Source organism: Aptenodytes patagonicus, chromosome 16 (assembly GCF_965638725.1).
Source record: "Aptenodytes patagonicus chromosome 16, bAptPat1.pri.cur, whole genome shotgun sequence".
In the NCBI taxonomy this organism is placed as follows: domain Eukaryota; kingdom Metazoa; phylum Chordata; class Aves; order Sphenisciformes; family Spheniscidae; genus Aptenodytes; species Aptenodytes patagonicus.
The window spans coordinates 9,751,366-9,765,735 of record NC_134964.1 but is presented as its reverse complement, the minus strand read 5'-3'; the positions used below and the strand labels follow the sequence as shown (position 1 = coordinate 9,765,735).

General features: G+C 44.0%; 1 protein-coding gene across 1 annotated transcript; it reads left to right on the top strand.

Annotated features, from left to right (window-relative positions):
* Positions 1–756: 756 nt before the first annotated feature.
* On the top strand, positions 757–6,459 carry CD7 (CD7 molecule). The gene is given in 4 exon segments (XM_076354125.1): positions 757–790; positions 3,262–3,609; positions 5,243–5,268; positions 6,119–6,459. Coding segments are annotated over 4 exon segments (510 nt in total). The 3' UTR covers positions 6,221–6,459.
* Positions 6,460–14,370: the final 7,911 nt, after the last annotated feature.

The following is a 14,370-nucleotide window of genomic DNA, read 5'->3' as shown; positions in this document are numbered from 1 at the left end:
GGTGGCCTCACAGATATTTTTCCTTCAATTCTGCAGCTGTTAGAAAAACCAAATGGGCTCCTGACACGTAAAACCTCGCACCTATTTGAAAAACATCTACAAATGAGAAAACCAGGCCTCATGCCAGCAGCATACTTCTCAGTAATGATGTACAGCATTCAGCTGAAGAAACAGATGCTCATTTTATATGAGACCTCATGATAGTTTTCACAAATGTACTTTCACCAAATCCATGCGTTCACGGAGGACTGTGATTGCCACAGCTGTCCAGCTCCAGGCCTTGGCGAGCAACACGAGAAGCTCCCTGGATCTCCCACCCTCTCCTGGTGGTTTGCTGAGGACAGCAGTCATTGCAAGATGCGTGGCTGGCTCAGCAGCACAGGTTTAAACCAGCTGAATTCTCTCAATGGTTTTCATGATTTAAACTATCAGTTCATCTGAAATTCTTCAGAGAACTGTATCTGTGCTCAGGAATGATGTGCTGAACCCTGAGGCAGATGCTCGCTGCATGTCTTCCATTTCATAACATGATAGCACGCCCATAGGTCTTTATTTTTTTTTAACTCCCAGGTGGTCTTTACATCCAACAAAGCATTTTGTACAGGTGACTGGTTTGTTGAATTAGAGGCATCTGGCCTTTTGAACAGACATTTGATTTTGCAATCACCTGCAGGTTGAGGACATCTCCTCTGTGTGCTCGTTCCTGTGCAAGGGTGGGAGAGCTATATCCAGCTCCCTCAGAAATGGCATTGGGTCATGGAGGCCATCGCCCCCCCCCCAGGCTGCTCAGGTAATGTACTGATTTGAAGGAAAGTGTGGGTCTGTTCCCTGAAAAGATGAAGAAAACACATTAGATAGAACAGTACCAAGAAAACTCCTAGAACTCTTCGCTGGGTAGAAAAAGTGACTGGTTGGCCGGGCCCAAAAAGTTGTGGTGAATGGAGTTAAATCCAGTTGGTGGCCGGTCACAAGCGGTGTTCCCCAGGGCTCAGGTTTGGGGCCAGTTCTGTTTAGTATCTTCATCCATGATCTGGGGGAGGGGATCGAGTGCACCCTCAGTCAGTTTGCAGATGACACCAAGTTGGGCGGGAGTGTTGATCTGCTTGAGGGTAGGAAGGCTCTGCAGAGGGACCTGGACAGGGTGGATCGATGGGCCCAGGCCAATTGTACGAGGTTCAACAAGGCCAAGTGCCGGGTCCTGCACTTGGGTCACAACAACCCCATGCAGCGCTACAGGCTTGGGGAAGAGTGGCTGGAAAGCTGCCTGTCGGAAAAGGACCTGGGGGTGCTGGTCGACAGCCAGCTGAACATGAGCCGGCAGTGTGCCCAGGCGGCCAGGAAGGCCAATGGCATCCTGGCCTGTATCAGCAATAGTGTGGCCAGCAGGAGTAGGGAAGTGATCGTGCCCCTGTACTCGGCACTGGTGAGGCCGCACCTCGAATACTGTGTTCAGTTTTGGGCCCCTCACTACAAGAAGGACGTTGAGGTGCTGGAGCGTGTCCAGAGAAGGGCAACGAGGCTGGTGAGGGGTCTGGAGAACAAGTCTGATGAGGAGCGGCTGAGGGAACTGGGACTGTTTAGCCTGGAGAAAAGGAGGCTGAGGGGAGACCTCATCGCTCTCTACAACTACCTGAAAGGAGGTTGTAGCGAGGTGGGGGTCGGTCTCTTCTCCCAAGTAACAAGCGATAGGACGAGAGGAAATGGCCTCAGGTTGCACCAGGGGAGGTTTAGATTGGACATGAGGAAAAATTTCTTTACTGAAAGAGTGGTGAAACATTGGAACAGGCTGCCCAGGGAAGTGGTTGAGTCACCATCCCTGGAAGTATTTAAAAGACGTGTAGACGTGGTGCTTAGGGACATGGTTTAGTGGTGGATTTGGCAGTGCTCGGTTAACGGTTGGACTTGATCTTAAAGGTCTTTCCCAACCTAAACAATTTTATGATTCTATGATTCTAACATCAATTCATGACTAATTTAATCCTAGCTAAGGGTTTTCACATGAGTCATAGGTTGCTGCAGCAGTTTGGAAACAGTGAGGACCCTCTTTCCAAAACAGTCAAATCTTTATGAATAACTAGCAAAGCAATAAGCCTTTTTTTGGTAGCGGTTTTTGCAAATCTCTTTTGGTTTTACTGTTTCATCTTAAATGACAAATTGATAATAATTGGGAAGCAAGTTGGGCATCAGTGGATAAAGGGGTGTGTTTTTTTTCTCTTCTTAAGAAACAGTTGATGAATGGGCACAAGTGCTCCTTTTGGCAGTAATTTCTGGTTAGAGGAAGAATTTTTCTGTCTTTTTATTTTCTTTTTCTTTCTTTTTTTTTTTTTCATTAGAAGATGGTTGAGTCCACAATATTCTTTGGCAGCTTATTCTTCTACGTACCTACACTTCTGATGAGATGATCTAACCTGAAACATCTTTACTAAAAATTACAGGGTTTTCTTCCTTTCCTGTCCCCAAAGCATGCAAAACCTACTTGATTGCTGGGTCAGTAATAGTCATTTATATCTATGACGACTTATCATGTCCTTCCTTAGGCTTCCCTTTTCAAACTTCTTGACTGTGTTTTCTCAAATGAATTCCATCTTGTTGATTATGTACTGTTTCTCCAAATAATTTTATTAAATTACCTCATATCTCTTTTTTACTCTGATCCTCTTCTCTAAAATGCTTGCAACCTTCCCAGAATTATCTTTTGTACAACCGTGATAAATTCTGTCTTCATTTCCTCATCTACATTAATGATAATGTCAAAAGGAACAGGGCCTATCCTCAGAGGAACTCAGTGAAACGTCTTCCCAGCTGGACAGCAAGTTGTTAATAACTACTTTTTGAAGACCATTTTCAAAATTGATGGCACCCACATTGTATGATTTCATCCAGACCAATACTCTCCAGATCTTTCTATGGCTTAATCTCACTTGAGAAAGCAGGCAATGGTCCATGTCTCAAGGGCAAGCTGATGAAGCTGTATTCCCTTAGAAGAGTTCAGTATATGTATTTTTTAGGTAGGTGGAAACCCTTTACAACCAGGTACACCTATTCGGTCAGTCCTACTTTCAGATCCTAGGGCAGGAAAACATGCCAGGGTGTACTGACATATATCTTTCTTCTCGAGGCACACATAAAAGTAGCCTTTAAAAAAAATCATTTTATCTAAATTTCTGTGGTCTGTTCTTTCTGTCTTTGACCTCTGTATTTGCTCCGTAGTGAAAATGCACTGTTAAGTATGCGGTAGCCATTAATCTCTCTTGTTTTTAGCAAAAACCAGTGGAGTTGTTGAACAGTCACCACTCTATGTCAATCCTTAGCAAGGCCAGTCTATCAGCGTTACCTGTGCACTGAAAAGCTCACATGAAGATGAAGGGATCTTCTTGCTCAAGACTCACATGCAACCTGAGAGAGTGTTGTATGTTTCAAGTCAGAATGCTTCAACTACTTTTCCTGCTTTTGTTAATTGCTTGGAGTATTCAAAGCAAGAAAAGAAAATAGCGATAACTCTACACAACCTATGGAAAAACGACAGTGATATATATGTATGTGCTGGGGTGCTGAAAAATTCCTCTTTCCTCTCAGTGAATAGAAGTGGCACCACGGTGCTGATTAAAGGTACTATCCTTTTGCTTGTTTAATCATAAATAGCTATAGGCATGTTGTAACACAAAAGGTGGGCTAAAAGCTTGCAGGACTTCAGTCAGGACAGGTAGAGCACTAATCCGTGGCTAGGCTACTTCCAGTACCTGGGAAAGTTTGGAGAGGTTGCTCAGACTCCTCTGCACCCTGTTGTACTAGGACACAGAAACAGCCACTGTGTTTCTACCTGCCTTGTACAACCAGAGGGGAATTATAAAAGAGAAAACTTGCTATAATCCTGCATCTTAAAAAAAAAAAAGGTCAAAATCAGACAACAAACACTTCAGTGTGTCTGTGAATAATCTGTCAGTTTTAGGAAATGAATCAGTATTTTTAGCATCAGTTCTTTGACCTTAATGTGACATAAATGTCTTTTAGAAATCATCGCCTATAGCAAGTCTTCGTGTTTAAAAATAGGCCACAATAGGGAGTACAGAAGAAGTCCTCAGGCATTTACTTAAAGTACCACAGATAATAGCAGACATGATCTCACACACCCTTATTATACACTGAGCACACTGTTGAGCCTATGTTCCAAAGACAGTTGTTGGTTTTTTTTTTTTCATGCGGGATGGTGTTGTAACCATTTGCTAAGATGAAGACAAAACCAGCAATATAGTGCTTGATTTTGATCTTACTGGTGCAACTTATCCCTTGCATTGGGCTTCGATGAGATCTTTGGGCAATTAAAATACGGTTTACTTAGGTCCTAAGAGTTGCAAAGGATCTATCTGCAGTCTGCAAAAAAGACTGTGGTCTCATTCTATGCCGCTAGCCATAACTGGTGCAACAACTCAGTAACGTGAGTTGGGGAAAATGACAGCTGCACATCAAAGCAGCAGGGTGATTACCATATATTATGTTATTCAGATATGGATTAATTGAGGTTTTGGAGAACTGTGACCCTTTCCACTAGCACTATTCTGCTCAGTGTATATACTCCAGATCACAGTAGCCTCCTACTTCTGTCTGTACTGCTTCCAGCCTGACAAACCTAACTGTTATATAGTTCCTACATACTCCTGGCCGAGACCCCAGTATTGCTGTAATACTGCAGTAAAACATTTTCTGCTTCCGTTATGAGTGTGTGGTCCTACTTCTGATCAGCGGTATGGAAGCTATCACCTTTGTAGAGTGCTCCTCACTGACCCTTCACGTGCCACCTGCAGCCATCACCAGCCTCTAGAAGAGCAGGGGGAATGCCAGTGAGAATACTAATGGGATGACAAATGTGGCTGTGTAGCCACCTGTGTTGACCTTGCTGACCAATAAATAATTTTTTTCACAATAAAAATAGAATTCTACCTCTTCATATTAATAATAATAATATAATTCCACATGCAGAAGTGGAGCAGACAGGCTGCAGAAATAGTTCCTGGGGCATCTATGGCCTTACCACCATGGCAGCGCTACTGTTTTCTGTGCTGATATGCTGCACCTTGTACTGTGTCAATGTCAGTATGCTGTTGCCATGCCAAAGCAAAACTGAATCCGGGTTGAGTGAATAGGTGCCTTTGATATTATTTGTAAATAGTGACTGAGTCAAGCAAGTATTTGATAAGCTTAGGGAATTGTGGCTTTCTGTTGTCTCCTCTTTGCCCTTGTTTAGTGTCTCCCAGCTGTAAACTCTTGGCGGTAAAGACTGTGTGTTCTTATGTTTTTGTAACTCTTAGTACATGAGATATTGTTTGCCTTTTGATAACAAACCTCAAGTAAGCCACGCAGTCAACACCACGGCCATGCATTGTATGTATTTCCCTGAAGAGAGCACCTCACTATTCTGTTTTGCTTCCGGGTTTTTTTGTCAATTGGGAATGGAGGTGTATATACCAACCTTGTAACAGATGTAAGAGAATGTTTGGAGGGGGACACAAGGACAACAAGAAGTCATAAAATAGCCTGATGTCTGAAAGTAACTGTAGGAGAACAGCTGTCCTAGAAAAAAAGGCGACCAAGAAATTTTTCCTTTACTGGGATTATATACATTCATATTCTGCAGAAAGTGCCCAGAAATTATTTGTCTCTGATAGGTCCTTCTGCTCCATAAAGATTACTCAAAATTAACAGAGTATGATTCACAGGCCAGGCTCCTATCTTGTCCCTCCACGTATGGCTACAGTACTGCTAAAAAACAGTAGTATAACATCATTCTGGCAATGCCAAGCGGCCACGTGGGAACTGGTCTCTTGTGTTATCAGTAACAAACTAAGGATAAGCATTACTTATGTTGGGGCCACAGCTACATCCAACTCTTGAAGGAACTTTTAGTGAAATTACATCAGACTGACAATAGAAAGTTAAATAAATAGGTTGACAATTTCCACCTAATCCTCTAAGACCTCATTGGGTTATGACAGGAAATTTAAAAGTTTGAATTTCCAATTCAAACAGATGGACTCCTAAGACTCGTAAATTGACTTCTTGGTCGGGGTCTTTTCAAGCCCTGTTCTGAACAGCTGTTTGCTTTGTTTTGTAGATGAAGAAATATTTCCAGAAAAGAAAACCAAATGCAGTATATGAAGATAAGTCTTGCCGTTTTAGACATGACACCTTGATCAGAACCAACGCTTACTCCATTGGCGATTAAGCTTCTGCCAGCTGGGACCGTGCGTGGATCGACCATTCCTTTACAGGTCTCTCTGAGAGCTGCCTTAGCAACCTGATGCAGTAGTGGAACTGAAAATACTATCGTCTACCTTCTTTGGTGGAAAGTAAAACCTGCCTCATTTCCAAAGCTGTTTCTGCTTTTTTGATCACTTACAAAATTTTTTTTTTCCCTAATGTATAGAAAATACAGAGAAATGCAAGTACCCTGCCCATGTGTTTGCAGTGCAGCGTCGAAAGTAGTATTTTTGGACTACACATTTGGCTAGATGCAACGTATGGGGTCATTTATTTGGCTGATAAATAACCCTTTCAGGGAAGGTGGGATAGATTGAAAGGTCTGGTTCTGAGCTTTGGTAAGTGCTCAGGAAGACCATAACAGGCCTGTTTAGTAATATGCAATGGATCCACATATGCATGGATTACAGTTCTCTTACGTATTCTCATGGGTCTGCCCAAGAGCTCAGGTAGCTAAAACTACTCAAGAGTTACAACAAAGAAGTATCTTCTGAAGAGAATTGAGAAAATTTGTGGCAGAGTGCATTACAAATGAAGTGCTAGATATGTGTGGACTTACCTATTCAAAGATCGTAATGGTCCCACAAAAATGCAATCAAGTCTAGATTTTAAATTACTGTCTTTGTCAGACATACTGGCATGATTGGAGTGGGTCTTGACGTGGTTGTCATGCAAAATGACTAGGCTTGGGGCATGATGGCTTTGTGGGACAGCAGAAATATTTGTGACATGCTGGTGTTGTCTTAAACTCCAGATGTCTTAGGACTACACAGCAGAATACATTTCTCCAGGTCAATGAGTCTACACTGTACAGTACAAGGTGAACTAATCTGGGATAAAGCCAATGCCTGCATTCCAATCTGGGCACGGGTGAGTCTGATCCAAAATCACTCTTAGTAAGGGAATTTATCAAAAACTCACATCAATCAAGTAGAAATTAAATTTGGTTTGGTAATGGCTTAGAACAGGTTGCTACGATGAGCTTAACTCTTCTCTAGCTAAGGAAGAGCTATAGCTTCCTCCAGGGGTCTTTTGGTTTCGCAGAGCCAGGTCTGCTGTGGGAAGTCAACAATCTTGCATGCCCAGAGGAATATCAAATTGCCCTGTTACGAGGTAGGATTGACGGGGTTGGCTTGTGGTTTCTGGGGACAGGCTGAGACTAGAATTTCTCTTTATTGATGCATTTGTTTAGTTTTTGAGGGATTAGGGCCAGTTTGCCATTGATGAGAGTGCATAGCTGGAGCGGAGCCAGGCAGAGGGGATCCTCCCTCTCTGGAAGCGAGCTCTGCTGAGCTCTACCAAGATCTCAGCTTGCCGACCCAAAACTGCCACTCGGGAGAGGCCATTTCCCTTCAAATGTCACTCGTGAAATGCTGTGCACCAGACCTGAGGGAGAAATCTGCTCCCTTGGGTGGCTGGTGGAGGGATGGGTTTACCTTGTAAGCAGAGAGGTGTCTGTTGATTGCAGACCCTGCAATCTTCACATAGCTGTACCCGAATAAAATTATGTTTGTGATCGGGGCTTTGTACAGTTGCTTGATATTTTTATACATGTATTAAAGACTATTTCATATATCTTGCAAATGAATGCTAGTTATTGAATGGACTTTTTCTTTTAGTGTTTTGTTTTTTTTTTTAAATAGAGTGATTCAAAGGTTTCTTGCAAAATGCAGTATAACTTGCTCCTAACAGCACCTCAATAGACAACATAATAACTATTTTCCACTTTATTTACATAATCTACATGTGGGTTTTTTTTAGTTTTAAAACTAATCACTGAAGAAAATACCAAAGAACACTTCAGACAACGTACATTCACGCAATCCTTTCATAGCTGCTAAAATAAAATTCCTCAAGAGCTAAAAATGTCAAATGGAGATGGGTAAGAAACAGATGGCACTGGGGAAGCTCGGCCCGTCCTTCGAACAGCACCTTGCATGTGGTCGCGAGGACTGAGGGCCACAGGGTTCGCTAAATCTGGAGCAGGAGATGGCGCCTCAGCACTGTTGTTGTCTAATGTCTCCATGAGCACGGCCCCAGTGGGGTCCCACGTCCCCTCTCTCCACGCCCTGGGCGAGCACGGCCCACGTCCCCTCACCATTTGCAGCAGGCCCCGTTGCCGTGGTAACTGGCAGCCCTGTGGCCCCCGTGGCGTGGGCAGGCCGCAGGCTGGGCACCCAGGGAGCGCCGCTGGCCCTTCTGCCCCCCTTGCTGCATGGGCCTTCACCCCAGGAGATGCCTGGAGGGGGGATGATGCCATCTGCGTTGGGGTCCGGTGGAAGGCCCGGACTCAGAGGGGACTGGACCAGAGCAGACTCTGAGGGACAACAAAGGCTTTGCAGCTCCTTGTTAAGAGAGGCGTACCTCAGCACCTTCTCCTGCATGCCCTAAAGCCGCTCCCAGAGGACTGTCAGGGTCCTCCAGGGCCGCTGTTCTGGGAGGAACAGCTTTCCTCACAGGATGAAACAGGGAGGCCCTCCCACCGGAGCCTGCATGGTGCCTGAAGGCCCGGGGCTGTGCTGACCCACTGCAGGAGGGGCCGACAGGGGCAGCCCGCGGCCATGTTGCCACCACAGCATCCCCTCCTGCTGGGGCAGGCCCCAGCGTGAAGCTACGGCCATGCACGGCCCTGCCTGGGCAAAGCAATGCTGCCCCTTGTCCGAGCGCAGCGACAGCAGCAAGACCAAGCAGATCGTGTCTAAATGCCCCCTGCAGCATTTAGACCACTTCTGTCTTTGTCATTGGACAAGCCCAGCTCATGGGCGGATGGAGAGCTGGGGAAGATGGTCTAACAAATTAGATACCAATCTAGGAACTAAAATACCCATAGCCAATCACTTTTCATCACATTTTCATTTTTGAAAAAAGGTGCAGGCTTAGTAGAAAAGGGCAATACTCCCAGAGAGACAATGTACAGAGGGTCCAGATGAGCAAACTGGCATTTGACATCAGCTTTCTGTAGCAACACTACTGTGCAAACATGACCACAATTGTGAGAAAAAACAAGCTGTGAAAGGAAACAGTAGTGGAGGTGATTTCTTTGGCTTGGTGTGAATTAAAAAAAAAAAAAAAGTAAAACCTAGCTGAGGAAAATGACATATAGTGAGATATTTCATGAGTTGTACCTGTGTGGAGGGGTAGAAAATCAACCTCACAATTAACCCAAGAAGTGGTGAATGAACTGCTTGAAGAGAACTGCTGGGGAAATTAGCTCAAGAGTGTCAGAGGAAGAGGCTGGGTATTTGGCTGTTGAAGGGGGTCGGGGAGGTCCTAAGATGCAGCGTGGTCTCAGAGCTTCCCTGGAAGGCAGGCAAACTGAATTTTTCATCTCCAGAGTTGAAGACACAATTTCTCTGGGCTTATCCTGTGGCCTTTGCCGTTTTTCTGTCTCCTGTCCCTGTGCTGGTGAGGGACACAATTTTCAAGGAGAGGTGGGAAGCACAGTGTAAGTCTCTGCAACTGGGCCAGGACCCACCGCAGTGAGAACGGTATCAGGGTATTAGCGAGATCCCCTGCCCCATTTCAAGGGCTAAATGACAGAAACTGCTGCTGGGAGCAACGCAACCTCGGGTGGGGGAGCAGAACTGCAGCTCTAGCATCAGCGTTTACTGAACAGGGGTGGAGAAAGCTGAGGCAGCTGAGCAAGGACAGTATGTCAGAAGCAGAGAAAACATGACAGGCAAGGTACAAGCCATGTCAGAAGTGACTCAAGGTGCTAGGTCTATAGGGAGTGGCCTGGGCTGAGCTCTCAGGAAGGGGAGGGCTCATCAGAAATAATGTTTGGTTATTTGCAAAACTAGAGAGACCAGCCAGCACATGTGGATTACTGCTGATGGAGCCCATAGACTCAGTAGAATTTAACTGAGGAAAGCATTTTAACCCTTTGACTAAGGCGTGTCCGACAAGTACATGCTTGAACTCAGATGCCAAGGAGGTTGATAAGCCGAGTTGAGCCACAAAACATTTTCCAGGAGGACTGTATATGGGATAGAAGTAGGTTCTCCTCTTGTTGTGGCTTGTGATAGATTGTTGGACGCTGGATTATTTCCAGTGACTACCCTGCAAACAAATGTTTATATGCTTCTAGCAGTTTTAAATGCTACACGACACATTTCTAAAGCCTACATTGGTAGAGTTGCCTGGAGTTACTTTCTTCCACCCGTCTGTCACTGGTTGCTGCTTGTGATCATTTCCATCCACTAATTCATGTATGAGACTTTCTGTTATTATTTGGAGGATATGACCAAAATATGTCCAGCACTGCTGGTTCTGGTGAAGACAAGCTACTGACTGGTGATTTCTCAAGGTCCCTGTGTTAGTGAAAAACTATTTCCATTCATGGCATATGATCTTTCATAAGCACTTGTTTTTCAAGTCATTTAGTTTCTTTCTGAATGGTTTGTAACACTCGGCCTGCAATCATGTATTAGCAGTCAGCTTACAGTCAAGTTGAAAACACGCAGTTTTTTAGCTCACAGATTTGGTTTTCACACGGTTTAGAGCTCTGAAGTGCCGAAAATGCCTTCTTGGTGCCATTTTTTAAATCTGACATCCTTGGTTAATATGCTTCTGCTCTAGTTAATGAATTCTTCTACTGCTCAACATCTAATTTTAAGAGTATTTGTGTGATCATGCATGGTTTTTAACACTATTTCGAATGCTTCAGTAACGACTGGGTACTGCCTATGTGCAGCACACAAGAAATCTTCCAACTTCCACTTGAAATCTCAACAGGTTTCAACTTGCTTTTTGGTAAATCACTGATAGTACATTACTGATCTTAACTCTCTTATATAGCCAGAGCATCCTACCTTGTCTACAATATCCTCACACGCAGAGGATTTAGGCTTAATATTAAGAGATTATTATTTTTTCATTCAAGAACGTGAAATAAAGCAACTAGCCTAAATATTGATCAGAGTGAATAAAACACTTTGTCCTAACATTAAAATTTTACATTGTTGTCATGATCTGTCTTGTACAAGTAGGTTATCTGTCCAGCTTGAGGACGGGAGGGGACTCCACTAAGTATAAATAAACTGCTAGTAGGGCTGAATGAACTCTCTGGATGGTGCGAATTCCTTCCTGTGCAACTACTTCACAGGAACAATTATTTTGATTTTGGGTGGTATTTGACTGCAACAACTGGCTGGCATATTTCTGAAACTCCCCCCCAGAGAACACGTCCATGTCCCCAGAGAAGATACCCACCTGAGGTATTAGAAATGGTCTGCTATACTCTCGTGCTTCTGACTATAATGAGAATAATATCTAAACATTGCAGATGCCAAGTGGAAGATGCTCTCTAATGCTTTCTGTGAATTAGTAACAATAATTAATAACTCTCAGGGAAAGCCTCTGAGTTCACTTCTCTCAGCAGTTCATGCCTCCCTGAGACATTTGGTCCATCTCCTCTTAACACAGTGGAAAACTACATTTTTGTTTCTTCAAGGAATCTGGCTGAGCTCTGGGGTTCAGGAGCCAGTATTGCATCCACAAATCTCTTAAGACATGGAGGGCTAAATTATGCAGCCCTTTCTCATACAAGGTGTAAAAGCTTACTCTGGTGCTACTTGTACAAGTAATGCTTTATCAACAGGATTAATCATTCCATGCTCAGATGGCAGAATTTATTACTCTGCTCTGATACGACAGAAAAAAAGAAAGCTTTGTTTTTTGGGGTGCTCTTTCTCTACACATATTGCCTTACAACTCTTAGACAAGCCTTCCGAGAAACCACAAAAGCCAGTTTACTGCTCATGGTTTGCACCTGTATTATATTATCTTTGATCAGAGAAATAATTGACAGCAAGCTTGTGGGTGAATGACATTTAAGGTATATAGCTATGTTCTCATCTGGTTTTTAAGGGTGGATGGTGAGATTACACTTTGCCCAAATGTCTGTGACTTCTGGGAAAGAGACTTATTTAAGAAACACCTTGTAACATCCCTGTGGATTTCTCTGCTACTCTCCTTCTCATACACTATAATGCTCATAGTGCAAGCTTTTGTAGAGAGTCTCCTGAAAGTGGTTGCATTCAGCGACTAAACTGTAACAGCTTTTGGACTCAAAACTTCCTTTCAAAAAAGGAAACCAGTTCAAGGTTTCAAAAAAGCCGTTAACAAGAAACTGTGCATGTATGTGCGTACACACTGCAGGTGAAGAAACTACAGTTCCTAATGACTGTCAGGGACAAAATTAAAAACAGAGGCCTTCCTCAGAGAGCCGTATGCTCCTCCCTTGCAGAGGCTGTTTTGGAAATAAAGTTGTTGCGTGCAGAAATAGATAATTATATTTATGTCTTAGCCAAAACAGGAAATAGAGGAGAGCTTCTAGGAGGTTTTCAGCTCACAGAGAAACTCAAATGAACAGTCCGATCTGAGGCTTCGCAACTTTTAAACTTGTTCAAAATTAGATGAACCAGGAGGTATCCGTCCTCGAAAGGATGTCTGTTGTCCTTCTGGTTCTTTTGTTGGTAAATCTCACCATTATGACCATGGCAAGTTAGCAAACAGTCTTAGTGCACTTGGCTGGAGGCATGGATGGGCTGTTCTTCCAATGCTAGTTATTCAAGCTGTAACGCTTGGACTGGAGGGCACCGATTTGGTGGAACAAAAAGAGAGGCAGAAATAATCATAATAAAAATAATTACGTTCATTAATAACATGCTTTCTTCAGCTAGCTTCTCTTAGGCTGCTCTCATGCCTCAAGAAAAAAATTGTGGTCTTTGAGGTAAAGATCCCTGGCTGCTGCAGGGATGCTTGAGGGGTTATGTTTCTACCTGCCACTCAGCACTGCTACAGGGTGGGCTGCTCAGCGGTCTGGCTTATCCCCATGCTGAGAGGTGGACACGTGATAAGGTTCTGGCAGAAGATTGTGGTTTCTGTGTGGTAAGAAGGGCTGTCACGCTGCTTCTGCAGAGGAGAAAGACTCAGGTGCATAAGCTCACTGAACACAGCCTCGCTAGTCCTTCCCTGAACCGTCACCAGCAGGTGACCTGGCCTGCGGTCCCTCACTGTCACTCTTGCAAGTTATGCTCTGTATTACAGCTGGCTGTGGGCATTAGGTTAGTCAGTGGAAACAGTTCCTTGCTGGCCCAAGACCAGCCTGCGTCAACAATGTTCTCCTTGTGGTTTACTAACAAGTTTATGTCAAGCACGGGGTTCAGATCCTAATAAAAAACTGTGTGAACACATGAACATGCCTAGCAGGCTTACCACGGCCATGTTCAGCTCTGATGGCTCCTGCAATTTGGGCAGAGCTGCAGTCCTACTGGCAATGGCCAGTATTTGAATAGGGCTTGATCTGCTCAGAGCATTATGCATTCACTAATTAGCTCAATCTTCTGCTTTTTCCATTTTAAAGAAGAGAAGCTGAGGCACTAGATAGCTGATGCCACTGGACCAAGGCCATGCAGCAAGTCAGAGGCTGAGTCAGGCAGTAAAGCAGTTTTCATTCCTGCATATCATGCAAGCCCACCAACATAAACACGCCCTTTGTATTGCTATTCTGTTATTATATGGAATGAAGTAGAGGAGGGTAATGTGACAGTCAAACCTGTTCAGCTGTGAGCTGGCATCACTTTCATTGCTTCACATTTAAAGGGTTTCATTTTTAATCTTTGATCTCATCTAATTCCTAGCCCAAAGACCTAAGAGAAAGTACCTCCTGATTTCACACCATGCCTGCTTTTTTTTGCAGCAAAACTTCTGGCATGTGCCAGTGGCATGTTGTAAGTGGCTGGTCGCTGTGGCTGGTGACTGTAACATGTCACCAAAACATATTATCAGGCGGTGACCTTGCTCTGTCAGTCACAAATGATACGATCTGAGATTTTCTTTTTTGGTGTGGTTTATTTATCTCAAATAGCACCTCTGACATTAGAGTGGAGATTTGGCATATGATATTTATGACCACTTACGTATCCTGCCCAGAGAAAGAGCCTTTCTGTTCACACTCTGCATCGCTTTATTTGGACATTTCTACATTATACTTGTACATCTCTCCTCTGTGTATTGCTAGTTCAGACATTAGCAGCAGTCTGGCTTTTGCAGCCCTAGCTTCCTTCCGGGCTCAGATGCTCTGTCCACAGGTAGACCATTTCCGATATACTA